Source organism: Anguilla rostrata, chromosome 11 (genome assembly GCF_018555375.3).
Source record: "Anguilla rostrata isolate EN2019 chromosome 11, ASM1855537v3, whole genome shotgun sequence".
Lineage (NCBI taxonomy): Eukaryota > Metazoa > Chordata > Actinopteri > Anguilliformes > Anguillidae > Anguilla > Anguilla rostrata.
Window position 1 is genome coordinate 32,621,553 of NC_057943.1, and position 26,626 is coordinate 32,648,178.

The following is a 26,626-nucleotide window of genomic DNA, read 5'->3' on the forward strand; positions in this document are numbered from 1 at the left end:
TTCTTTCCTTGCGTCCTAAGTGGAGCTAAGAGCAAGGAAGCAAGGACATAAAATAAGCAAATGGAATGTGCCAACGTAGACATGTATTTTTGACCTGTTTTCCCTTCCATACTAGGAAAAGAGGCAAGGAAAAAGAAAAAATAAGCAGTTGGAACGCACCCATGATTTCACGTGTGGCCTCGTGCAGCCTGTCGGACGGACCATTTTCTTATTGGCTGGAATATGTCACATGACTTACACACCTGATAAAGCTGCAGCCAATCGCTGTGGCTGTATGCATAGGTGCCTTCCAGGGCAGAGGTCAGCTGATGCCCCTCCACTGTCTTGTGGAGGGCCTTCAGTGAGGTAACTACGTCCATCTGGTGAATAATGGAGATAAAGGAGGTTATGGTGCGTGAATTAAAATAAATTGTGTACAATGTGGCATGTGTTAAAGTGTTATGTTTAAGAATTGGCCATTTTGCACCTAATATGGACGGAGTGTAGCACAGTGGGTAAGGAACTGGGCTTGTAACCGAGAGGTCACAGGTTCGATTCCCGGGTAGGACACTTCCGTTGTACCCTTGAGCAAGGTACTTAACCGAAATTGCTTCAGTATATATCCAGCTGTATAAATGGATACAACGTAAAAATGCTATGTAAAAGTTGTGTAAGTCGCTCTGGATAAGAGCGTCTGCTAAATGCCCGTAATGTAATGTAAAGTAATGTAATATCAATATGAGCTACCCCGGGAAGCGCAACAAAATGTATTCTCAGAACTGCTCCTTTTAACCATATCAAACTTTTCACAGGTGCAGAAGTACGCAGAATTCAATTTACACCAAAGAAAAGGACTCATTCAGCGCTAAACGCTAAAAGACATCCCAATTAAAAGGAGACATGCCAAGAAAAAACATCCAGTCATCCAACCTGCACCCCACACCCACTTCTTGACCCTTGACCCCTGACCCTGACCCTGACCCTATGCGGGCCCTGACCTGCAGTCCTGGTTGTCTCTCTGGTCGAGGGTTTGTCTCTTTGTCCACCAGCATCAGGACACAGTGGACTGCATGGAGGGCTTGTTCCTAGAGCCAATGGTCAAGAGAGCAGCACTAGTTCAACAGCAATGTCCCAGGAGTACACGTAGATGTGTTTATTCAGATGCCGTGATGCAACTTTGTATATTAATTAAACCAGGTGAAGTTGACCAGCTAGCCAAACCAGAGGCCTGTCTTAAAGATGTAAAGGCTTGTCCGAAAATGTCATTTTATTGAATTCAGATAAGACATTATTATTAGTATAAGTCCCAGTTCTGTTAGAGAAAAAATCATACAGTTTTCTTTAAATTTATATGGCTCCCATGTCTTTGCCAATGCTGGTGTTAAAAATGTTGGAATAACTATTGATTCAGATTTCTCCTTTCAGGCCAACATTAATAATATCATCAGAGTGGCCTTCTTCTACCTCGGGAATACATATACATTTAAAAAAAAGGTGTTGAGTACTGCAGTATTGAACACTGCAAAAGAGTCACTCTACCTGGACCATCAAGAGGGACTTATAGAATGCAGGGGGAGGAGGTGTCTTCCTGGCATCTGTCACCACGGTCATCCCCAGGTCTCGAACCTCTTTCCTGGGACATGCAAAACAAAGAAGTCTCAGGTCAGCTTCAATCACATCACCATCACACTCCAGTGATCCTCACATTGGTCCCATGACAACATAAACTGTTCATTACTGTTTATCTATTACTGTTGATTTTCCCACATGAAGATGTGCTGCGTTAGCGAAAGCTAATTGAGTTAAGGGAAATATGCTGTTCAGTTTTTAAAAAGCCAGACCAGACAGGAGACCACAGGCATGGTGATGTCATTGCATGCCTTTCTCTTGACGCAAGACACATTTTTTTACTGAGTCAACCTCCACATGAACTTCACCTTGTGCCTTGTGCTAAGTATCTGCACATAAGTTTAGTCAGATTGATTAGTTTTAAGTGCAGCTTGTTTTTCTTAGAATCATAAATCACTTATATCCTACTGAAGTTCTCTCCCAATGTAAGTTGAGAAGAATGCCTACAGTTGCAAAAAAGGTCTTCTTGAGGTCATCAGAATGATTTTCATTTCCTCAATATTTTTCTGCCCTCTAAATGTTAAAAGAATGCAACTGGAATTCTATGTCCTGTGTTCACTTTGGAGAACAGCAGGGGGCGCTATACCTGGGAAGAGAATGGAAGTAGAGCAACAACTTGCACAGCTCCTGGCTGGAAAGGAAGGGGGACATCCAGCCCTTGTGATCCCCGTACACCTCCACCACGGCACGGCCCGTCCTGTCTCTGCTGCCTGTCGGGGGTCAGGTGAGGGGTGTCCATGACAACCAGGTGTGTTCCAGAACATCACTCACAGCGTGCGATTACTAAACTCTCCTGAAGGTAAATCTGTGTGTGAGACTAGTATGTGCATGCGTGCATGTGTGTGCGTGTATGTGTACGTGTATGTGCGTGTGTGTGCAAATATATGTGTGTGTGTGTGCGTGTGTGTATGGCAGTGCTGTGCATTAATGCCACTCTCTTTTATATAATACAATAATCTTTTGGCTTTTGGCTTAGCATGAAAATACAAATGCAATACACAATAACACTACATTTTCTATAGTAAAAATGCTAAAATTTGATAATGTGTTTTGTAACCATAATGCAATCTTAATCAAAATTAATAAATGTGAAGTTAAGGTGCTTCACACATTGTGATTGATTCCAATAGGCTGACCAATTAGAATACTGTACACTGCTGCTAAGTGTTACCCCGCTGAGACATAAATACTGCAGTGATGACCTCCTCCTTGAACACTCCAACGTGTAGCTGTATTTAGCAAGTAAATCCTCTTCTGGAACAAGGTTTTACCTGGAAGGCAGGCGACTCCCAAGTGGAGGAGGGAGCTGCTGGGGTCCTGGAGTGAGGCGGGGAGCGGACCCCAGGACCTGGGTGAGGGGGCGTGGTCTCCCGGGGGCCCCCGCGGCCCCTCTCCTGGGGGTGTCTGGAGCTTTTTCTGTCCGTTTATGAGAAGGGGAGGAGTCTGGGCCTCAGCGTGGCCTATCTGGATAAGAGCTACAGACAAGAGGAATTCAAATTAGTCACCTGAGTAGTGCCAGGGAGCAAAGGTCGTGGACTCTGGGGAGGGGGGTATAATACAAAATACAATATCAAGACCATAAGCATCAGATGATTGCCATAGTGAGAACAGGAAGTTTGGAATTTAAAATGGATTCCAGCATGCACTGATGCATTGATATCATGGGGTGAAAAACAGGGGCATCAAAATCAGCCAGGGCCACACTACTGGCTGCCATTTTGGCTTTCTTTCAAACAGCAGCCAATTAAGGCCTTGAGAACAACTGTGTGGATTCTTTGGCCAATTACAAATTAAATAAATGACTGGCTATGAAACGTGTGTGCACTGACACTGCAGCCCTCCAGCACTGGATTCTGACAAACAGGCAGTAAAATCACAGTGTTGGATGGGAATTATAAACATAAATGTCTTACACTGCGCCATTTCATTCATTTTGCAGACACACTTTGTCTAAGTGATCTGGAAAGAAAAGTGTACCAGTGCGTTAGCACAAAATTAGGAACCGGACAGATTTAAAACTTAAGGCTAAAACCTTCAGCCAGTGACAGGGTAACTAGACGGGTAGTAACAGGGTAAAAATCAGTTGCACTGTCAGCACAGTGAGGTCTTGATGAGATTACGGTCAATGGCAATGGAAGGTGAAAGGAAGTAGCCCTCACCTTGTTTACCGCATCTGCGTCTGTCCGTCTTGGGAGAGACCAGCCCAAACGCCGTGCTCTTCTTGCACTGCAGCACGTGCACGCGGGGGATCATCTCCGGGTAGACGTCGCTGTGGCTCCGCCCGCTCGACCTCTGCACGAGGACGAACCTCCGGCCCGGCTCGGACGCGGTGGAGGGGGAGGGGGAGAGGGGCCTCCCCTTCCTTTCCGCGGCGCGGCGGAGCCCCGCGTCTCCCTCCTCGGCGTCGCCGGTGAGCGCACGGTCCGCGGCGGGGGCGTGGCAGGGGCGACCGGGCTGACAGCACAGAGGGGGAGGGGGAGGAGGAGGCGGGGCCCGACCAGGGTCTCCGCCCCCTTCCTCCGGACAGCCGGGCTCCTCCAGGACGGCCCGCATCTTCTCCCCCCTCTCCAGGGTGACGGGGTTCTGCAGGGCGGCCAGGTAGGACTCCCGGTACCGGCAGCGCAGGTCCGGAGACTGCGGGTCCGCCGACTGCAGGTCCTGGGCCAGGCGCCGCCGCATGCAGGGGGTGCACGGCTCCTCCGAAAACTTCGCCGTGCGCCCGCAGGGGACGGGGAGGGGGCCCCGAGGGGGCGGCGCCGGGGGGGCCGGCCTGACGGGCCGGAGGGGGGTGAGGTTTTTGGGCTGCGACGGGACCCTGTTCAGTGCCAGGGCCTCCTTCTCCTTGTTGAAGTCCACCAGGTCCACGTAGTCGCCCTCCAGGTCGCGGTTATGGCGGCTGTCCCAGGTGTTGGGCGCCACCCAGCCCACGGGCTTGCGGGCGGGCCGGGCCCGGTCCGCTCGGGCCAGGCGGGGGCAGCCGCCATCGACCAGCCGCAGGGAGACCGCGATGCCGTCCTTGGCCGGGAGGATCCTGGTCTCCACGGCGAAGGCGGTGGGGGCGGCGGCGGTGGCGTTTCGGGGCAGGGGGCGGGGCGGCCCCTCAGGGGGCGAGGCCATGGCTCTGGGCCTGTCCACAAACTCGGGGCGGGCCACCTCCTCCCACGGCACCTTCACTATGCCCTGGTCCGTGGCCAGCAGGCAGCGGCGCAGCGGGGTGCCATGGCGACCGTGGTTGACCTCGCGGAGCCAGTCCTGGGTGAAGATGCAGGGGTAGGAGGTCTCGGGGACGGGCGTCTCCTCCACCTCCACCTGGTGCTCCTCCAGCAGGCTCTTGAGGACGATGCGGGCGGCCTGGTCGGCGAAGGGCGCCACCTGCAGGTAGAAGTCGCCGGGGCGCAGGAGCAGCGGGTTGAGGGAGGCCAGCTGGATCACCACGCGCTCGCGCAGGCAGAGAGGCCAGCCCTCGCAGCGGAACACCACGTCCGAGTACGGAGCCTGCGAGGCGGGAAACAGACATCCCATCAGCCACTGCCCTGAGAAAACTGGCAAAAAGACTTTACAGCAAGACTCCATCAAAGCTAATCTCTACAGGCATTTTCCCGCAGCGGTAAAAAAACAAGGTCAACAGGATGCTGGGACATACAGAAAAAACACCAAGTATAAATGAAAGGAAGTTATACTGATGTCATACAATCACGCTTACAGCGCTGTCTTTCAGGTTCGTAACCGTGAAGTCACTCATTGACTAGGATGAATGAGCGAAGAGTTGGCAGACTCTTTAATGTGTGAATGTTTCGTGTAAATGAAAGGAAAATGTAATGCAAAAACACATTTACTTTCCAGAGATACTGCATGACACTGACCCAAGGGAAGTGATTTTAATTTATGTCACTTCACTGGCTTCTGATGTAGACTGGTACCAAAATTAAAACCTTACCACCACCCCCATTCCCCACCCCCCTAGCCAGCCTTCCTGAAGCACCACTGGGCTGGGAATGACTGTGTAACAAGGCATCGCCTAAACAATCAACTCGGCAAACACCGTGCAGCCCGTCTGTCTTTCACGCAGAGCTGCGAGCCAAACTCGGGTACTGCTGCGGACAAAACACCCCTGGAATGCTGGAGGACAGCCGAGTCAGCAGATTTGGTAAAACAATGTGACTCCCAGGAAGTACTGTGTCCCTGTCTGCTTGGATGCCCCATGCATTTAAACCTCTGGAGATCCTGTCAGTCTGCCTGGTTCCCATGCATTTAAACCTCTGGAGATCCTGTCTGTCTGCCTGGCTCCCATGCATTTAAACCTCTGGAGATCCTGTCTGTCTGCCTGACTCCCATGCATTTAAACCTCTGGTCCACTCAATGAACTGGCTGTGCCCCTACCAGCGCCAGACAAAAACCTTTGTTTGTGCACAATATCAAGTATCGTCTTAGTCATGATCTTATTTTTTCTGTTTTTTTTGGCAACTGAAACAATTAGTTTCTGTGGGATCTTGTCCCTCCCTGGCAAGATATTTCAGCTTGACAATGTCATCATTTGTTCAAAACAGAAAATGGATTTTGGTAAAAAAGGACACTGTAGGTGCATGGGCATTTTATTGAGTGCAGTTATTGATTTTGGCATTAAACTCTACAGCCTTGAGTTCATCCTAAATAACAGCGTCTATTTTAAATGCTTTTGGCCTCATAATGGCCTTCCTATGTTTTTCCATTCTATGTGGGTTATTATTGAACTTAAGGTTGAATCCATGGTCAAATTGGATGGGAAGGTTCAATAGACATGCCGCGAATTTGTCAAAGCTTTTACGGCCTGCTATACATCTGCTCAATATGAACTGACTCATTGGAAAAACCTTTGTGAAATGATAGCTCTAAAAAAGGCTTCCACGTGCTGCAGTGTACTTCAGGTGTTCGTGGTTTTCATCATTGTAGTTTGCCATCTGGAGCAGTAGATGGCGGCATTCTCGCATATGTTCTCCACAGAACAAACGAACCCTTTTTCAACAAGTGAATGTGTTTTGAACTTTGGAGGAAGCAAGGAATTTGCTTGATTCAGAGTTTCAGTAGGTCCTTGAGGATTATTCAGATAAGCATTCTCTCTTGGATAACCAGCTTAGAAAACTAAGTAGCTACTATTGAAACAACATTTAATGTACAAAATAATAAAATATTTTTTTAACATTATAGCCAAATCATATTGCTAACTAGCCACTATTGTCTATTAAGTGCATAATTTCCAAAGTACATTAAACATGCATTGAAAAGAATAGCAGCACTTCATCAGGGGATAAGATCATCCCGATCTTATCCCCTGATGGCACTGTGGTCAGACATCATCAACCTATGAACATACAGGATATCAGTCCAGGACAAATTAAATTTCCAGTTTGACAACTAAACTCCCAAAGTTTGTCCTGACAAATCCATCCTCGGGAGTCTAACTTTCCTGTATTCTTCTAGTGGGGGGTCTGGGGGGAGGAGCTTAGAGAAGTCGCCGTGGAAACACTCACACAGGCGGCCTGCTGCACGCTCTCGAGGATGTGCTTGGCTGGGATGAGGAAGTCCAGCAGGCACTGGAGCGCGTCGCCCTGGTAACTCTCCTCGATGACCCGGAAGAGCTGGCTGAGGACAGTGGGCGCGGTGGCCTCGAAGGGGGGGTACAGGGCCGCGAGGGCACCCTGGATGGACGAGTCCAGGGATTCTGGGTTCTGAAAAAGAAAGAAAAATAAACGGGGTGTCAGGACAGAAACAGGAAGTGGAGGCCATTACTTTGGATGCTCTGACTCCTATGGTCCCAGCATAGCAGGAAACACACTCAAAACAGGAAACTTTTTTCCAGATCCTTGGGACCCTGGATGAATTTTTTATTTATTTTTTCATCCTGTCCAGAATATAAGATTAATTACACGTGTTCATATACTTCTTTAATGGTAATTAGGGCTACAGTGATTAAGGGCAATTAATCAAGTAACAATGCTTTTTTTCTTCTTGGCAATTTGGCCACTACAAAATTACCAGATTAACTTGCATACGCACACACACGCACCCACACACACACACACACACACACACACACACACACATACGCACACACACTATTGAACAAAATAGTTTCAATATTTGAATAATAAGTTGAGTGTTCTCCTGTTGGGACTTTCCATCAATCCCTGTTTTTGAAGTTTTTGTAATTTTTCTTCTGCCTTCACTGTAGCTGTTTAAATTGACATTTCCGCCGGTGGCACCCCAAAATTTGAACAAACGCAGGCTTGTCTAAGTTTGGTTTTCCCCCGAGAACGAACGGCGTAGCATGATAAAGCCATCACAAAGGCATCTTTTTATTCTTCACTTCCGTTATGGAAGCTGCATCAGATCTGTGAGTACTGTACTGTTCTCTGAGAACGCTCACCCATGTCTGCTGTACATCCCTGTAAGTCTGGCTGTGATTTGCAGGTCATGTGACACACTTCCGTCCAATAACTTTGCAGCTTTCCCTGGCGAATGCAACAGCGACCGACACAAACCAGAGCAGCAGTGCCTAATTAGCTACGTTGAATTGAACAACAATGCAATTCTTACTTAACCTTCAAGTGACACAATTATCTGACTTATCTGATGGTTTCTGAAATTAATTGTGTATGTTGAGGAAGGTCTAGGGAAAAATTGTTAAACTTGTATTGAACTGCATTCACAGCATACTGCTGTTAAACTTGACCATGTTCAGAGCACACTGCTCTTAGATTTAACTGTGTTAAGCACCTGTTCAGTTTAACGTGTCAGAAACACTTCTGTTAACTGGCATGTTCAAAGCACTCTATGGTTAGAATAAACCGTGTTCCAAGCACTCTATGGTTAGAATAAACCGTGTTCAAAGCACTCTATGGTTAGACTGAACCGTGTTCCAAGCACTCTGCTCTTAGGTGGAACAGAGACCTCAGCCCTTGTCTTCTTGAATAGGATCTTAACAATAGCCAGAATACCAGTTCACACAAAACTGATGGTAATCTACAGTGTGAAAAGAAGCAGGCTGGTGACACCACATGCTTCGGAGGAGAACTTTAGATGTCTGCATTCTCCTGAATTGCGAGTGGGGACTGCACATGAACATAGCTGTGGTTAAAAAAAATAGCTGATTGGACAATTCTCATTAGTGTGGGAATTGGACATGTGCAGTCGAATGTTTGTTGCCAATATTTTAAAAAGATGCATTAAAGACGTCAGCTTCTGCAGTGAAAACTTATCCTTTCGAAATGACTACTGGAATGTGACTAAAGGAATCAATTAAAATGTATTCTTTTTTGTATACGTCACTCTGGGTGGGAATTTGTGGTGTACTAGTGAGAAAGTGCTTCTAATTTTATCCTACTTAAGCAAGAACACATAAAGCTACCACAACAAATAAATGTCATGAAAAATTAGAAAAAATGGATGTCAATTTTGAAATGCGATAATAGTGACAGAAGAAATATTTTTTCATTAAGTTTGGGGAAAAAAAGAAGAAAGAGAAACTGAAAGTTGCAGGACAGAAATGTGCGCTTTTCTTTTGTGTTGCCAGTCGATGAATTAAGGGTGTAAACAGACGCAGATGTGATCTGGAGACTTGCAGGGGAGACGGAGCCGACAGCACTGGTCTGTTTCAGGCAATCGCACTCACGCGGGAAAACTGGAGCCTGATTTATGCTTTATACTGATATCACGCTTCTGCAATCTTTCACCAGCCAGCTGCACTGGAAAAAAATCAACATGCTGAAACAATTGAGAGAGCGTCTCAGATTGCATCTTTCGTCTGTGCATTTTAAAAGAGAGCCAATCTCCGTTTTACCAGAGACAAATTTATTTTTTAAAAGGAAGAAAAGGAAGAAAAGTCGATCATGAAGATGTGTTCCTGGAGATCAAAGTATGAGTATGTGTTACAGAGACCAGGAGAATTGCATAGGCTGCGCATTGTTCAATTGATCAGCCAATAAATCAGCAAATCAAAATGCATTTGTTACAGCACAGTTGCATGTGTCATCAAGGACAATGCAAATGTGCCTAGAGTACATTTGTCATGTTATCACCAGTTCCAGGGTTTCTGAGAAAGAAGCTAAATAAAACAAGTTGATACATAGCGTCTGTCAATAGTGTCTTAGTTGTACACTAAAATTCATCATTTCAATGGCCCCTGATCAGACCCACGAGGAACACCTAATATTGCCCAATCCCTGAGTTTTACGTTCTCACAGAACTCCCCTTAGCCACTCCCCTTGGCCACTTAAAAGCAGCAGCCCTCTGCAGGTAGGGTGTGGGCAGCGGGGTGGGTTAGAGGATTACAGTTTTGACACAACAACCCCACCAATCACTGCCGACTTCTGACCTTTGAGCTCTGACACAGCAAGTCCACAGCAAGTACATTTTTACCCCGCTCCCTTATTTAGCGATGCTGCTGCTTTAGAGAAAATGGGGACAGACCACACCTTAAGCTCAGTTGATTTTACCAGGCCATTAGCAAATTTTTTCTGTTCCTTTTCTCCTTCATTCCTCTCACCTTTTCATCCATGGCTCCGCCATTTGGCAAGAGACTGCAGGAATGCACTTGCATTTTGGAGGTGGAAAATACATCTGAATCCAGAATTTTGCTGAACCTGAGTGGGTTTGAGCATCCAGCAGGCTGTGTGACCTACACTAGGTGAGGTGTGGTTCAGTACATCCACCCTCATGCTTTCCAGGGAATAATCCCAGCAATGATGATAATATGATGTATTGATGTTCTTGGAATGGAGTGACAGCTTAAAGTGTATTGATAGTTTTGTCAAGGTAGTGAACTTGAGACACACACTAATGTGGGGCAGCTGCAAATGTTGTGTTAGAGCACAAAACGAGAACCGTGTTCCACGCAGACTGCCCACGTCCATGGCATCATTTCAGCATATCAGTTTAGCTCACATGGCGCCCCCTCATGGCAGCTGTGTGAGTCTGCGGGGAGGCATGTTTGTGCTAGAGAGGAGAGGCGGCGTCCATATTTCTGCCTGGGCCTTAATCCAACCCACCCACCGGCGAGGAGTAGAGTGGGTGGGTTGAGCGGGGTGAGACCGGGCGTGGCATGTCTCCTTCCCCAAAAATCTCCTGGCCTGACCTTTTGCCTCACTGCCCCCCCCTCCCACCCCCATGAGACCAGACCCACCTGTGCATTTGGATGTGGGGGTGTTTCCTTTCAAACTCCCAGGAAGAGAAAACCATCATGATTTTCTTGGGATAGGTGCTGCCTACAAGGGATTAGGTTTGTTTAACATCCCCCCCCAGCACCGCCCTGCCTGGCTCCGCCCCATCCCCTCCCGTCCCACCAGTTCTGCCAGGGACAGCAGCTCCATAGAACCTATTTATTCGGGTGCTGACAGCTCGCTCCCCCTCCGTATCGCTCGTCCAAGCCCTGTTCTCGGAGTGGCCCGGCGGCGGGTTCTCTGCGTGCTGCTCCGGCGTCCGCGAGAGCTTTGTGTTTCTCCTCAGAGGCGGACGAGCTGGCGCTCGGGTAAATGGAGATGACGTGCGCTTGGAAAAGCGCCCCATCAGCCTTCTGCCCGACCCAACCAGCTGCATGTGATGAACCGGGAAGATCGCAGGCGTTGCATTTGCAACTGAATTAAATGAATTTGTGTGTGTTTGTGTGTGTGTGTGTGTGTGTGTGTGGATATGCGCATGTGCGTGTGCCTGTGTGTATGCGTGTGTGTGAGGCCGTGTGTGTGTGCATGTATGTGTATGTGTGTGAGGCCGTGTGTGTGTGCATGTATGTGTATGTGTGTGTGTCTGTGTGTGTGTGTGCACGTGTGTGTGGGTATGTATGCACGTGTGTGCATGTGTGTGTGTGTGTGTGTGTGTGTGCATGTGTGTATGCGTACTTGTGTGCCCGTGTAAGTGTGTGTGTATGTGTGCATGTGTGTCTTAAACCAGGCTGTTTCCCTGCCATATGCTACAGAATCAGGGCAGTAACCAGGCTATTGGGTCCACCAGTGTTTTGAGTAGAGCTCACTGTTTATGTTCTCTGGAGTTTAGCTGCTGTTTTATATTTAGAGGGTCTCTGTTCTCAAGAATGTCACCCCCGACCCCCCCAACCCCCGCCCCTCCTCAACTAGACCCCTACAACACACCTCAAAACTTCACCCAAAGTCCACATTATGCTTGCAAATGAATGGGATTTTGGCCTTCCTAAAACACCCTGAATAGAACCTTTTACTCCAGCCTGGGTGTTTTAGTTCTCTGAGGCACTGGCCGTTCATGCCGGGCCGCAGATTCTGAGCAGCCCCCCCCCCTCCCCCCCCATTTAAACCGCAGGCGCAGGTTCCGGAAGGTTCCCTCAGGTGATCTGTTTTGGTTTTCCCTGCGCTCTACCCCAGGCCTCCACACTGCTGAAGAGTGGAAAGTCACAGAGGCCCGAGATCCTGTGGGAGTGTAAGCAGCAGCCGAAGTCACTGCCAATTTTTACAAATTATTTATTTTTCTACCCCCAACGCTTTGCCCAGAGGGCTCCTAAATAAACCCTATCCATCTCCAGAGACGTGTATACCGGATAACTGCACCTGCGTTGCTCCAAACACTGCAGGATTAGAAGTCACGTGAGTTTTAACGTTCAGGACGTCAGTCACTAGCCTTAAAAACTATTACACTATTTTTGTGCCGCAAAATTCACCTGAACAGTTAATGTCACATTGCCTAATCTTGTTTTTTACCCTTGGTAATCCCAGGTGTGAGGTCAAACTACCCGTGGAAACAAAATGTAAGTGTCCTAATTTATTCAAGTTGTGGGAGAGCAGCCTGGGGCATGGACGGCTTGTCGCTGTGCCAAATCCACATTGTGTGGCAGGTGTGTGGCTGATTACCCAGAGCTATACACAAAGCTATACAAAAGTGAATCTGACACCTGTCCTGGCATCGCGCTGATGCACGTTGGAAAGTCCCCATCTCATAAACAAATGAATATATTTTCGTGTGGAAGAACAAATAACCCGTCTCAAAGGCGGAGACAGATTTCCAAATCGCCCTGACAATTCATCCATCTTCCAATTCTCTCTGGAACTGGGGAGACATAATGGCTCTCCTGGAAAACCCCTTGCCTTTTATGGATCGTCCCCTCTGGTGCCATAACCCATAACCCCCCCCACATACACCCTGCCCCCCCTCCCCCCTCCCCCACCCCCCCGACCACTGGCTAGCCGGGACCTTCCAGACAAGTTTGTTTGACATCAGAGCCCTAGTTTTAAGAGCTGGGAGAGCCATCACCGCCAACCACAACTCAAAAACACAGAAGATAAAATCACACTTTTTCAGTCAAACAAAAAAAGGAAAAACAAGACAAAACAAACCGGGTGAGCCTAACAGCAGAAACCCGCCTTGTGAGAGAAATGGTGACGGGGTGGCAGTGATTCAGGCGTGACTCACGGCCCGTCTGCCTGGGGTTAGGTACCTCCTGCCCCCCCCCACAGACATAACCCCGCGCTGATTACAGTCGCGTCTCCCGCCGAGCGCGTAATTAGTGTTTTCGCCGCTGCGGACATCGCACGACGCGTCTGCGAGCGGGTTTCCCCCGCAGACACAACAGAGCCTTCATCAGGCTGCTGCTGGACTGTCTGCAAATCGCGCCAGCCTCCGCTCCCTCCACAGGGTTAAGTGTCAGCCATTACAGGTTTCCCTTTCTTTCTTTTCTCTTCCTCTTTTCCTCCTGTTCACGGTTAACGGACTGCTTTCAGTGATTTAACGCGGCAGCAAAGTCTCCAAATACTGAGGCGATTATGTTTCGGGAGTTTTTTTTTTCTTTTCTCGCAAACGTTTGCAGAAATTCAGCCAATCGGGCCTGCCCTTTTGAATTTACTGACAAAAGCTGACTTTTCACTCAATGAGAAAGCAGAACTGACGCATGTCAGGAAGTGAAGACCGATCCCCTCGGCCAGCAAGCCAGGCTTGTGAAATGAACCCCAAAATGTCTGGCTGTTGAAGCAGCCCTCATAGTTGTGTGTGTGTGTGTGTGTGTGTGTGTGTGTGTGTGTGTGTGTGTTTATGTCTGCATGTGTGGATGTGTGTGTGCGTGTGTATCTGTGCGTGTGAGGCAGAGAGAGGGCAGTTGGACTCCGTCAGAAAGATAAACAACCCATTAGTCATTAAAATGGTCAAAACAAAAAATAAATGGGCAAAAGGGGGTTTTCAGCTGAACAAATTACTCCTGCCTCCTTGTCGTCCTCTTTTTCCCCCTGTTTTTTTCCTCAGCTATTTGGGAAGGGTGTGAAACACGGCGGTGGGACAGTGCCTGCTTTGTGTCCCGGGCTGCTATAGGCCAAGCTCAGGGGGGTTTGGCAGAATGTGCCTGACTCAAACGCGCTGTTATAGAGACCGTAAATAAAGAGCGCCTTCCAAAAGAGAGGGCTGGATGGGTCCTGTCTCGAGCTCCAGACTGATGTCACCCGTGAAAGGGCTGTGCTGATTCGACTGTTACTAAAACTGTGGAAGTCCCGATTTTATTTTCCTCATTTATATGGCAGCCGACTCCCCCATTCATTTTGAGGGAGCTGGAAAGGTCCTGAGCGGGGCATGTCTGGTGGCACGTCCAGCTAATGCCCCGCTCACAACGCAACAAAGCTCCAAATCCTAAATTGACACCAGGAATGTCTGTTGCAGTCTTCAGAAGTTTATAAATTTTCAGCTGGGGAGCAACAGAATACCAAAAAAAATGTTTTCTTCTCGAACGCTGACAAAATCTTCAGATATCACCCTCGCAGGGTTCCAGTAGAATCGAAGGCCCGGATAAGCTTAGCGTTCTTGACCACCTTTAGTAATAAAGAAACAGCGTAGGATAACTGCACTGTGTAAATCTACCGCCCAGTGTCCGCTGTGGGAGAAGGACCTGCTGCTCTCGCTAGAGGAACACTGTAAATCATTCTCATCCTTTGAAAGAGAGAGATTCACTTAGACCCCGCAGCAGAGCCACCCGCCATCTGGGATTGCTTTTAGGTGGGTTTTGCGTTTGATCTAACGGATCAGGTCAGAAAGCGCTGTCTTTTTCGGCTTCCTAACCTATGGGAACGTTAGACGGCACAGGACCTTCTGGTGGTCGGGTGAGCTACAATTCGGGACCTTTCGTGTGATTGACAAGCGCTGTCTGTTCTGATGCAGCTCATCCGTCAACAGCGGGCCACTCGGTCACATCTGACGTGATGCCGTCAGCTCTGTGTGCTTCACATGGCATTGCTTTCATTACTCTCCGTTCGGGACAGCCTATCACAGTTGTTGACCTGTTGCTGAAACATCCGCCATTAACGCGAGAGGGTGCAGATTAATCCTGCCTTCTGTGTTGCAGACATGCTGACCAACAACTGAGCCGGGCAGACATTACGCCGGACAACTGTGCACATTGCACTGGCTGCAGGTACCCAATGAACCAGAGGGGGCGCTATTGCATGTTGAGGTAAAAGAAACCCTACCAACCATTTCCTTCCTGCTCTGGACAGCTCTTACAGCCACACCTGTATTGCCCTGCTAAACTGAGAATTTAACTGCAGACTGTGGGTATATCATTTAGCACGTGTGACCCAATAAGCATTTTACATACTAATGTTGAGATTAACATAAAAAAGCAATAATATATAGGCTGTTGACACCAAGCCTCATCTCTTCGTAAAAGTCAAAATTACTTAAAGTAATACAGTATATTTGTTGTATTTAACGTTTATTATACTAATCATAATTCAGTCTATTCACCACAAATGAAAAATGTAAAAACTTTGAAAGCAATTTTAGCTACGACATAGGACTTGAAAATTCTTCAGATTTATATTTCTAATTGGTCACCTCTGCAGATAGAATGTAGTAATTCTAATTCTTGTGATACAAAGAACACAAAGGAGCGATGCTATGGCATCAGATTCAATTCAGTATAAAAGAATCACCCGAGACTGGGTAATCCTCTTTTGAACCAACGGACCGTGGAAATGTTAATCGTGGAAAATTGCAAATGTAAAACTGCCTTTGGACGGTTGGCGGTTTTGAATATTCTGCCTGTCCTGTTGTTTAAACATTGACCAGTGCTACTCTGAAGGCCATTAAACGCAGTGAGATCAGGCCGAGGAATCTTGAGTACAATGGCGCATAATGTTAATCACAGACCTGAATTCCACAGGTGTTATGTTCACCTGCTACGTAGACCCTGGGGAATGAGTCAGACGTGAGAGGGGAGAGGTCCTTACGGAGTGCCAAGCGGTGAGGACAAGGAAGTAACGGGGAACAGCCTCTACTGCACATATTGAGCGCAAAAGAGCTTGCTGCCCATTGAATTCAATGTAGAAAACCAATGAGACTTCTCAAAGAAAACCTCATTGGTCAATTTTTTGTGATTATAAATTCCATTATGTAACGATTTTTAATCGAGTTTCAAAGTACTATACCATCAGGGAATTTTTTTCCTTCAAAATTTTTATTTTACCTTCAAAAGTGTGATATTACCCATTCACTTTAATGGGAGCTCCAAGGTTTTGCCCTCAACACACGCAGTACAGGCTTACTTCCAGGACTTCACAAGCTCAGGTTAGCTGAAGGCGTGCTTCCCTGTCTAGTTATATATGCATGTAACTGGTGCACTCGCATGCACAGAATGGCACAACAGAACATACCAGAAATAAGGCTTGTTATTGGTTGTCCGTCATTCCTCCCATCCTGCCTCAGACACTGCACGTTTTGAGAGAGTGAGCCGATTTGGGATCCTTTCCCACATGAAGTCCCGTCTCCAGGAAGTCAATCAGTCAATCAAAACCCATCCACAATTTTTACTATAAAGGTTTCACAAAGCACAGTGCAGAAGTGTGTTTTTCCAGAGGGATTTGAAAGGAACTAGGAAACTCATAAAACCGCAGAGCCAGTCATGTGTAAAAGTGGGAAAAGATTCCCTGACCCAGGGAGAATGTGGTGGGAAAAACGGTGGCGAGTCGACAAACAAAACAGCTCCAAAGGAGGATTAACTTTTGGCCAAAAAGCCTCAAGTTGACATTTATCGACGCGGACCTTGATGTGCGAGGGACGATTACATAAATCCAGATATTGTTAAATGACTGAAGGATGGGGATATCAGTGGCACACATTATGTGAAACTAAACAAATTAATTTTACTTAGATCGTTTGAGAATACATATCGCCTCGACCCATTTGAATATGGCAACTTAATCTGTTCCTATATTCACTCGCCTTTAAGTTTATTTAACAGATTGGTTATTGCAATTTATCCATTCTTTAAATGGAGACTGCTTCGTTCATTTAATTTAGCCCATGGATATCTGAATGATCTCCTCCTTTCTTCCCTTAATCCCTCACGAACGCTCCCCTCACAGAGAACTGGTCTCCTTGTTATTCTTAGAGTAGCTAAAAGTACCATAAGGGGTACAGCCTTTTCCTATTGTGCTTCTTTCATTTCCTATGGAAGAATTTGCCTGTCCATGGGGTGCAGACGCTCTCTATATTTAAATCTAGGCTTGAGACTTACTCTTCGCCAGTCCTGTTGTTGAGGGACAGGGTTTGGTGGCTGATATAAGCCACACAGCCTCTGGTAGACTGACCAGAATGTGTGGGACAAAGGCATATTTTTTCTTGACTTAGCACTGTGCTCCACAATTTCAGATGTGCGATCAAAAAAATCACTTGTGGTTCAAGTTCAATATACACTTTGGTTTCACCATGTAGAAATGTAAAAACATTTGAAATGGGGAGGGGAGGGTGGGGCATTATAATGTTTGGGTGTGGTCAATTGCTTCCTTAGTGCAGGTATTAGAGAGCTTTCAGTGTTTAATCATGATTCTAGGCTTTTGATTGCCTTTGAAGTCTGTTTTTGTTATTTGTCAACATGAGGACCAGCGTTGTGCCAATAAAATTCAAGAAAGCCATTATGAGGCTGAGAAATATATGCCAAACCTTTGGCTTACCAAAATCAAGAGTTTGGAACATCATTTAGAAGAAAGAGAGCACTGGTGAGGACAATAATTGTAAAGACCCTCGTAGGCTAAGGAAGGCTTCTACAGTTGATGACCAAACAATTCCCATCACAATGAAGACAAAGTTTTAATCGCCTGTCCGACAAATCAGAAACACTCTTCAGGGAGCAGGGTTGAATATGTCAGTGACTACTGTCCACAGAAGACTTCATGAACAGAACAACAGTTAGGAGGTTACACTGTAAGATGTAAACTCCTAGTAAGTCACAAAAACAGGTTGGCCAGGTTACAGTTTGCTTAGAAGTACCTAAAAGAGCCCGCAGAGTTCTGGAAAAGGGTCTTGTGGACAGATGAGACCAAGATTCAGTTGTATCAGAGTGACTGCAAGAGCAAAGTGTGGAGGCCAAAAGGAACTGCCCAAGATCAAGTTCAGCCAAAAGCCTCCAAACTCATTTCACAGTGCTTCATCCTACAGTAATACAATCATTCAAAACATACTGCTAAAGCAACCAAGGAGTTTTTCAAAGCCAAGAACTGGAAAATGATTAACTGGCCAAGTCATTCACTTGATCTGATTCGAGCTGAACATGTGTTTCATATGCTGAAGAGAAAACTTATGGCAACTAGCCCCCAAAACAGGAAAGAGCTGAAGATGGCTATATTACAGAACATCACCAGAGAAGATACTCAACACCTGATGATGTCCATGGGTTACATACTTCAAGCAGATATGTGGCAAAGTACTAAACATGACTACTTCCATCCATCTATCCATTATCAATACCTGCTTATTCCTGGTCAGGGTTGCAGGGGTGCTGGATCCTATCCCAGCATGCATTGGGTGAGAGGCAAGAATACACCCTGGACAGGCCGCAAATCTATTCCAGGGCCACAAATCTATCACACACACCATTCACACACACTCATAGCTATGAACAATTTAGAGTCTCTAATTAGCCTGAGGGGCTTCTACTCAATTGTTTTCTTATGCAGTGGCAAGTGTTCCAGAACATCCCAAGAACAAAGTCTGCTATTGGCTATTTCTTATTCCTCCCATGCAATTCTAGACACATACTGCAAAAGTGAGAACACAAGTGAGAAATTTCTAATTCCTCGATCTACCATTTTTAATATATATTCACCATTACAACAGAAGCTATTTCTGGGAGATTTGGGAAGGGGAAATGAAGTAATATTTCATTTCAAATATGACACTGGAGATTCAGCTCTGTACATTAATTCTGACTACGCATGACTTTCAGGGGACACCATATGGGAGCTGTTGTCAAGGAATGTAAACTGTTTTTGCGACCTTTGACCCAAAACTTCTGATGAAAAGAGGCTTCAGATTTTTTCTGTTTACAACTTGAAAATATATATATACTTTCCAAGTTCAACATCCTGATGTCAAGTAAATCCGTCTGGACAACCCCCACCGCCAAAATCCTCCACCCCTGGAGGGATGAGAATTTCTATTGGTCATAACTGAGCAGCGTTCTCATGTCTTCCAAACCCCCAAAACCCCCATCCACCCCCTCCCCCCCCTCCCCGAGTCAATATGAACCAAACTCAAAACAGCCAGCATACCCCCTGTGAGAGCTCCTTCTCTTTTTACAGCTTTAAAATCATTTTCCACACAGGTTTGTGAACTCCAGGAAAAATAGAGGCTTCGCACCACTGTGCAGCACATCCTGCAGGGAAGCCCGGGCTTTGGAATATTCTGGAATTCAACTGTATTCTCCAGGGCAGCCCTTGAAGTTTCGGAAACTTTCAGCTTTAAGCAGCAGTGGTGCGGAAGATGGGGGCTTCACAAATCAAAAACATTTTGGATCGATTCAAACCAATCGTTGTGATTTACGCTGGAGACCAAAACCTGTTGATTGGTTAGAAAGTGAGAAAATGTCTGCTGCTCACTGTAGCCCCACTCAGTATGTGGCTCACAAACCACAAATGTCCCAGCGCTACACAGGGACGGGGGCTTGACCAATCGGGTGCCAGCATGCTAAATACGCCAACCGCACCTGTGAACCAACGGGCCAGAACACATCTGGAAACTGACAGGGCTCTGGCGGTGGTTCAGAATAACACACGCGCTGGAACGGGGCAGCCGCCAGGGAAATTAAGGAGGGCCCCCATTTTCACACGGGCCAGAGCTGAAAGGCAGCTGTATGCTTCCCTCGACCCCGCCCTGGCCCAGCCTGGGAGGACCCAAACACACTTTTAGGAGATAGTGTCCCCTTTGTGCTCCGGACAACGAACCCCTCCTGAGGGGTGGGGTTAGCGCTTTCCGCGTGTTTACGCCAGAAGGCCAGCTCCCTTAATGCCTGTCAAACACACACAGCGGAGGAGGAGGAGTAGGAGGAGGAGGAGGAGGAGGAGGAGCCTCCCCTTTAATATTTACACACCTTCCAGAGACAAGGTCACTGCTAAACAGCCTTCTGTTAGCATGCGAGCCTGTGTTTTTCTCCTCTGTATTCTGCCAGCTATCTGAACGAAGGGGCCTGCAGTGTGTATCTGTTAAATGGTGTTGTTATAAATTCTGCAGTGTGCCGTTCAGGAATTTTAGAATGTCTCTCCGCTGGCCACTTGTTACAATGGCTGTTTTGCAACTGAAGGATTGCGTTGAGAGTATGCGATGAGAGTCTGTCTCGTCATAGTGCCAAAGGTGCAGTTTATAACTCGAATCTGAGTTTGTTGTGAAATTGTGAGCGCTACTGTGTATGTGTGTTTGTGAAGATGCCTTTGGATATGTGTGTCTTTGTGCGTGTACGTGTATGTGTGTGTGTGTGTGTGTGAGAGAAAGACAGAGATTGAGTGTGAAGCAGCTGCTGTTTTCTGATCCTTTCTGTGCAGATTTGGGTGGGAGGGGTTTTTGCACTGTGACAGGTGCCACGCAACAAGACAGGAAGAAGAGAGGGAGAATTTCCTCAGGACAATCTGCCACCAAGTAACCCCTCTCTGATTTGACTGTACAATGAAGGCTTAAATAATTTGCATATTCCAATGAAAACCATAACCTTGAAATCGATGTGACCCATCTGCATCTTCAGTGTCCTCATTCAAGGAAATATAGAAAAAAGTCACCACTTGCAAAACTTATATAGATAGTAACTACCTGACACGTTTCAATTTTACATGGAGATTTGTCATTTAGTAGCACAGTCCATTTGAGAAAAATGAAGGTTTGGCTCGACAGGAAAGCCAAACGACAGGAATGCCAACACGCCCAATAAACACCCTCTCCTGCTGCACTGCTTGGAGCAAAGAGCCAATCAGAGAGAACTGATGAGTTTATTGTTGAGCTGTGATGAGTTGTAACAGACTGAGGAGTGAAATCCTGATGAGTCACGGTTGTTCTCTTCTCTCGAGTGTTATTGCTGTGATTGCAAAACGCTTCCAAATAGCCAGGCTCTGAAGAGTCAGTCCTACCGGCAGAGTCACAGTCTTATGTGCAAATGGATCTCCTGTCAATCAAGAAATCGCCTGGCAACTCAGCTTTTCAGACAATCACATAAGTGTCAATGTGCTACAAACAAAACTAAACGAACCCATAAATACACACAGAACATCATCCATAATTTCAGTGTGAAAAATCTGAACAAGACAAGATGCGGTAACTTAAAGCATAGCATAAGTTTGTAGAATTCAAACATGGTTCTTTATGAGATTTTGTGAAAATAGCTTTTTTATTATCAACGTAATGATAATATGTGTCGATACAGTGTCACCGTTTTTTTTTTAACTCAAACATCATTTTCAGAAGTCTTCCAGAAAACATTAAAGATGAATCCCATTGCTTTGAGCAGATTGGTTTGATGTGGGTCCAAAACACGAACAATGATATCTTTTTCGCAGCCGTCTCTATAAGAGCTAGAGTTGGTTTACATAAACTTTGAATGTGCTAAAGCAATCAAATTTCAAACAGCTATATTGTAGCTGGCTGGAGAAAAAAGGGGGTCTAGAGTATTGTGCAATGGTGATATGCTGCTTAATGTTTATTGCTGTCAATGCGAAAAAATGTACTGCTTAAGGGTGATTCAAAATGCTACATTACTGGCAGTGGATGGTCCTAGTCAGTAGCCAGTTTTTAAAGCACCTGTAACTGTATGATAATCTTATTAACTTCCCCTTGATAAGAAGGTTGACAGAACCTGTGTTCAAGAACGTATCCTTCGTGAACACAAGCGTGTGTGTGGTGGGTCCATGGTGAGTACATTAGTGCACAACTGCGTAAGTTGTGCATATATCTTATCTGATGTGTGCGTGTGTTTCAAATGTGAGAATGTGCTTGTGTGTGTGTGTGTGTGTGTGTGTTCAAGAATGTAATTGTGTGTTACTGAGTGAATGTATGTCCTTGTGTATGTATGTGAAAGAGATTATAACCTTTGTGTCTGTGAATGTGTGTATGAGAGAGTTCCTGTCCTCGTGTGTGTGTGTGACAGAGAGTGTATTTTTGTCATGTGTACATATGTGTATGATTGAGTGTTTGTCCTTGTGCATATGTGTGTGAGTGTATGTCTTCATGTGTGCTTGTATATGTGTGCAAGTGTGTATATCCTTGAGAGAGTGACATACCCTTGTGTATACCCTTGTTCATGTATGTGTGTGTATGTCACTGTGCGTGTATGTGCAATAGAGAGTGTATGTCCAGGTGTCTATATGTGTGAGAGCGTATACATCATGTATGTGTGTGCATGACGTCATATTGGTGTGTGAGAGACAGTGTATGTCCCCATGTGTGTGTATGTGTATGAGAGACTATGTACATGTGTGAGAGACAGAGGGATACACACTCAAATGCAAATACTTCCATGTAAAAAGTAAAAGTTTCTCATAGGTTCAAAAGCTTAGAATATGTGCCAGTACCACCCACCCCCTTCCCTCACTCCACCCTGTGAAAACAAATAGATTATAGTGGAAAAATAACTAATTCAGACATAATCTTTGAAGATCTAATCGCTGGGTTTCCAACCGCAAACGTTATACTTACAACCCTCACAAGTTTTGGAAATGGGGTGTTCTCACACCAAAATACCAGTCATGCCCTCTTGAATCAATGGTGTCACTGGAAGTCGGCTCTAAGACCTGTAGTCATGTAATTTAAGTCAACTTAAAACCCACTTACATTGAGGGTTTCTAACAACAGACTCTAAGGCAGACATCAGTTCTATCGTCATAATCGCCTCTGCGGTTGTTCCCGTGTAATCAAATTAAAACGCGTTGCGCAAACTGGCAGCCGATAGCCAATCTGCCCTCGCGATCGCAGGGATAACGCGACTGGAAACACAAACACGGGAATTATGGGAATTATGACCTCACAGGACCAACTTTGGGCTTTCGCGTGCGAAACACTTAAGCGCTTTGAAGTCGCTGGAGCAGACAGTGCATCATTCGTCTAACCTGAAAGTCTGCTGCGATTGCAGACCGGAGCGGCGTACAGAAACGCTCTCTCTTCCTGGCGTCAGTTTTGTTTTTCTCTTAATGAGAAGGGCAGGCTTCGAAAAAGGACGCACACTGCAGAAATTGCTTCACAGTGGTGCAGACACTTGGGCTGCATTGTAACTCTTAAGTATGCATGGATATCAAAATCTCTCACCTGAAAGTAAGATACAGAGCCTTGTAACTATTACAGACTAGAAGGAGCGGAAAAACTGTTAACAAAAGCATGTTTCAAGCGCCTATGAAGAGGGTGTCTACCTGTAGCTACGGACGGTATGAAACACACTGCTCACGCACGCACATTCAGACTGGCGAGACCCATAATCACTCAGCTTTCTGGAAAGTTGAAGGAAGAAAACAAACATCAAGAGAGAGAGATTCCTGTGACAAAGTCGGTCAAGTGCATTCCTGAAGGAATCTTGGAAAGAGACCCACACACACACATACAAAACACCAAGTGATGAAAAGTGCAGTTACCATCTTTCTTAAAGAATCTCAACTATCCAGCCGTGAGCGGTCATCTTGTTCTCTTGAGTCATGGCCAGGAAGCCCTCCGTGGATATCCCGTATCCAGTTAATTCAGTCCTCAGTCCGCATGGCTAGGCGCTAAATAAACTGCGTTCGATGGAGACCCTTGATGCACTTTTGTGTGAGGAGACACCCGACTGATGGACAGGGCAGAACCCATCCTCCTGCCGATTTCCTGGTAGTCCATAAGCGAGCACTGGGAGCCCCGACCACACAGGTCCAGAGCTGCCTGTGGAGCTGGCTCTCGTCCCTCTTCCCCCGCTACTCGCGATGTTTTTCAGCCGGAGTCAGAGAGAGGGCAGTGCATGCCAGCGAGGGAGCCGGAGAGATAGAGACGGAGGGAGGGAGGGAGGGAGACGGGGAGGGAGAGAGTCTGAGTAGGGGGCGGAGGAAAGCTTTCTCTTTCAGCGGAAATCCCCCTTAAGACTTTACAGACTTTTCTCAGCGGCTACTCTCCCTCCCACCACCACCCCCCCCCCCCTTCCCTCTCTCGCACAGTTTCTTCAGAATGGACCAGGGAGGCTTGAACTCTCTCTTTGACCATCCTTACACACACACACACACACTCTCACACACATAGACACAGGCAGACACACACTCACACACACACACACACTCTCACACACTCTGACACACATAGACACAGGCAGACACACCACCTCACACACACACATACTCCACACACACACACACGACACACACACACACACACTCTCACACACATACACTACACACACACACACACACACCTCTCACACATAGACACACACAACACACACACACACTCTCACACACATACCCCACACAGACACACACCACACCACACACTCTACACACATACACACACAAACACAGGCAACACACTCACAACCACACACACACACACACACACACACACACACACAGTGCTCTCTCACACATACTCTCTCACACACACACACACACACCAGAGGTCCACTCCCCCTCAGAGCTTTTTAGCGGCTGTCCTCCATTAAATCCACATCAAAGGCTCCTCGAGGAGCCAGTCGGTGGGCGTGACCGGAGCATTCCACATGAGAACGCGCGGATGAACTTCCACAGAACGCTGGCGGAACGCTCCGTGTACGCTTCGCGTGCGTTTGTCCAGAAAGGGGCCGCAACAAGTCCGCCACCCCCAGGCGTGAACCGGGGAGCAGTTAAGGGGGAGCAGATGCTCCTCAGAGAGGATCAGGGGTTCGACTCGAGGGGCCGTGGGACAGACAGACCCCCTCCCTTCCCCAGCCTGGTCGAGGTGGCAGTGGCAGTGGCAGTGGTAGTGGCAGTGGCGGGGGCAGGTGACAGGAAGTGTAAGAAGCTCCATGTTTTTCATTTAAATTTGGCATCTCCAATCCCACCCGAATTTGGAATGTCGCTCTCTGCTGCTGGCTTGGAGGAGTGAAGACAAATTGTGGTTCTCCTCTGGAAACAGCCAGCTGCTTCTTTTCGCAATATGCGTGTGCGGAGAACAAGCCATGTTCACCCGGACAGCCAACAGTAGCCGCTGGAGCAGTGAACACTGCTATCGCTGCCAACTGAATCCTCCCCATTCCTGCAGCTAGTCAGCACTGACACGGGTCAGATTTGATTCAAGACTGTTGTGCTCATTCATGCATTGCAAGTGGTATGTTCATAGAGTGAGCTACTAAAAAAATCCTTCTTTTTTACAGTCTGCAGAAGACTTCATGAACAGAACTGCAGAACTACAGAGGCTACACTGCAGGATGCAAACGACTAGTTTGCCACAAAAAAAGGAAATGCCTGAAAGAGCCTGCAGAGTTCTAGCACAAGGTATTGTAGACAGATGTGGACAGAGTGATGGCAAGAGCAGTGTGGAGGCCAAAAGGAACTGCCCAAGATCCAAAGCACCCCCCTCATCTGTGAAACATGAAGAGTACAGAAGCATCTTCTTTACTCAAGTTCAAGCAAATGCCTCCAAACTAATTTGAGTTTCAGTTGGAGTTTTTCAAAGCCAAAAAACTAGAAAACTATTGACTGGCTATGTCATTCACTCGATCTGAATCCAACTGAACTTTCATTTCATTTGTTGCAGAGAACACTTAAGACAACTCGACCCCAAAACAAGCAGGAGCTGAAGATGGCATCATCAGAGAAGTCTGGGTCACAGACTTTAAGGGGGGGAGTGGGGGTATTTCTACATGGGGAAACCAGAGTGCATAAAATACCCCTAAATACAAGCTGAGAATGTGCACTTCTCCCTCATATGAATTGTTTCATTACAAATCTAATATATTGTGGAGTACAGAACTAAACCAAGAAAAAAAATAGGTCTTTGCCCCAAACATTATGGAGATCACTATATTTTTAGAATGATACGTTTTTAAAACTTTTGATTTTATTTGCAACAGCATAACTTCTCTGGCATTGTATATAATGTGAATCGCTAACCGTGTAATGCTGCATCAATGCATAAATTGTTTAGACAATTCAAAAATATTCAACTTTATAACTGAAATAAACAATGCATGCCGGAACAGCGTTTATTTAGATTTGAGTGCCTGTGATATTTTCCCTCAAAGTTGTTCTGTAAACCTTAAAACCACCTGTTATGGAGGGCAACCCAGATCCACAGTGTACCCTCTCTCATAGCCAACTGGTCTTTAGGAAGTGTGGTGTAAATATGGCTCCAGTTTTTGGCATTTGGGACACTGCATGGGGATGCAATCCTAACTCATACTAGATATTTTACCTGAACTACACACCTACATACAAGAGTTGGGGGTGGCCAGGTATGTGTGTCACTAATTACGCACTTCCCCACTGCCACTCTCACTGCTTCCAGTAATATTGCGCACCTGGCAAACCCCAAAAACACACTTCAAGTGGCATTGTGCAGTTACTGACCAGTGGATCGATACATGGTTATTTATCCATTAAAGTTCCACCTCTAAAACAACTAAGATCTAATTTTCTATTTATTTTTACTCATTATAAACACGCAAGATACACATGTAAATAACTCAGCTTTTGGAGATGCTGGAAGGTGTATTTCCATCATTTCGTTCAGCAAAGCTAACGCAGCTTCTGTCTGCAGCCATTCATATAGAAGTCATGCAGCTAGCATGCAGCCCATAGATATTGTC

At 46.5% G+C, this 26,626-nt stretch overlaps 1 protein-coding gene and 1 long non-coding RNA gene across 3 annotated transcripts in view; one reads left to right on the top strand and one right to left on the bottom strand.

Annotated features, from left to right (window-relative positions):
• The window catches only part of si:dkey-65j6.2 (pleckstrin homology domain-containing family G member 4B), a 37,684-nt gene extending 13,726 nt beyond the window's left edge, over nt 1–23,958 (bottom strand). For both annotated transcript variants that reach the window (XM_064299449.1, XM_064299448.1), the window contains exons 1-8: nt 23,457–23,958; nt 7,116–7,313; nt 3,768–5,103; nt 2,880–3,083; nt 2,195–2,318; nt 1,519–1,612; nt 978–1,064; nt 243–359 (exon numbers count right to left, since the gene is read on the bottom strand). In XM_064299449.1, the coding sequence (XP_064155519.1) occupies nt 243–359; nt 978–1,064; nt 1,519–1,612; nt 2,195–2,318; nt 2,880–3,083; nt 3,768–5,103; nt 7,116–7,313; nt 23,457–23,459 (2,163 nt within the window). In that variant the 5' untranslated portion in view covers nt 23,460–23,958. The remainder of the gene's footprint in view (nt 1–242; nt 360–977; nt 1,065–1,518; nt 1,613–2,194; nt 2,319–2,879; nt 3,084–3,767; nt 5,104–7,115; nt 7,314–23,456) is intronic.
• A 426-nt stretch (nt 23,959–24,384) lies between these two features.
• Nucleotides 24,385–26,108, top strand: LOC135235135 (uncharacterized). The gene is made up of 2 exons (XR_010324289.1): nt 24,385–25,313; nt 25,576–26,108. It is a non-coding gene; the product is annotated as an uncharacterized LOC135235135 (long non-coding RNA).
• Nucleotides 26,109–26,626: the final 518 nt, after the last annotated feature.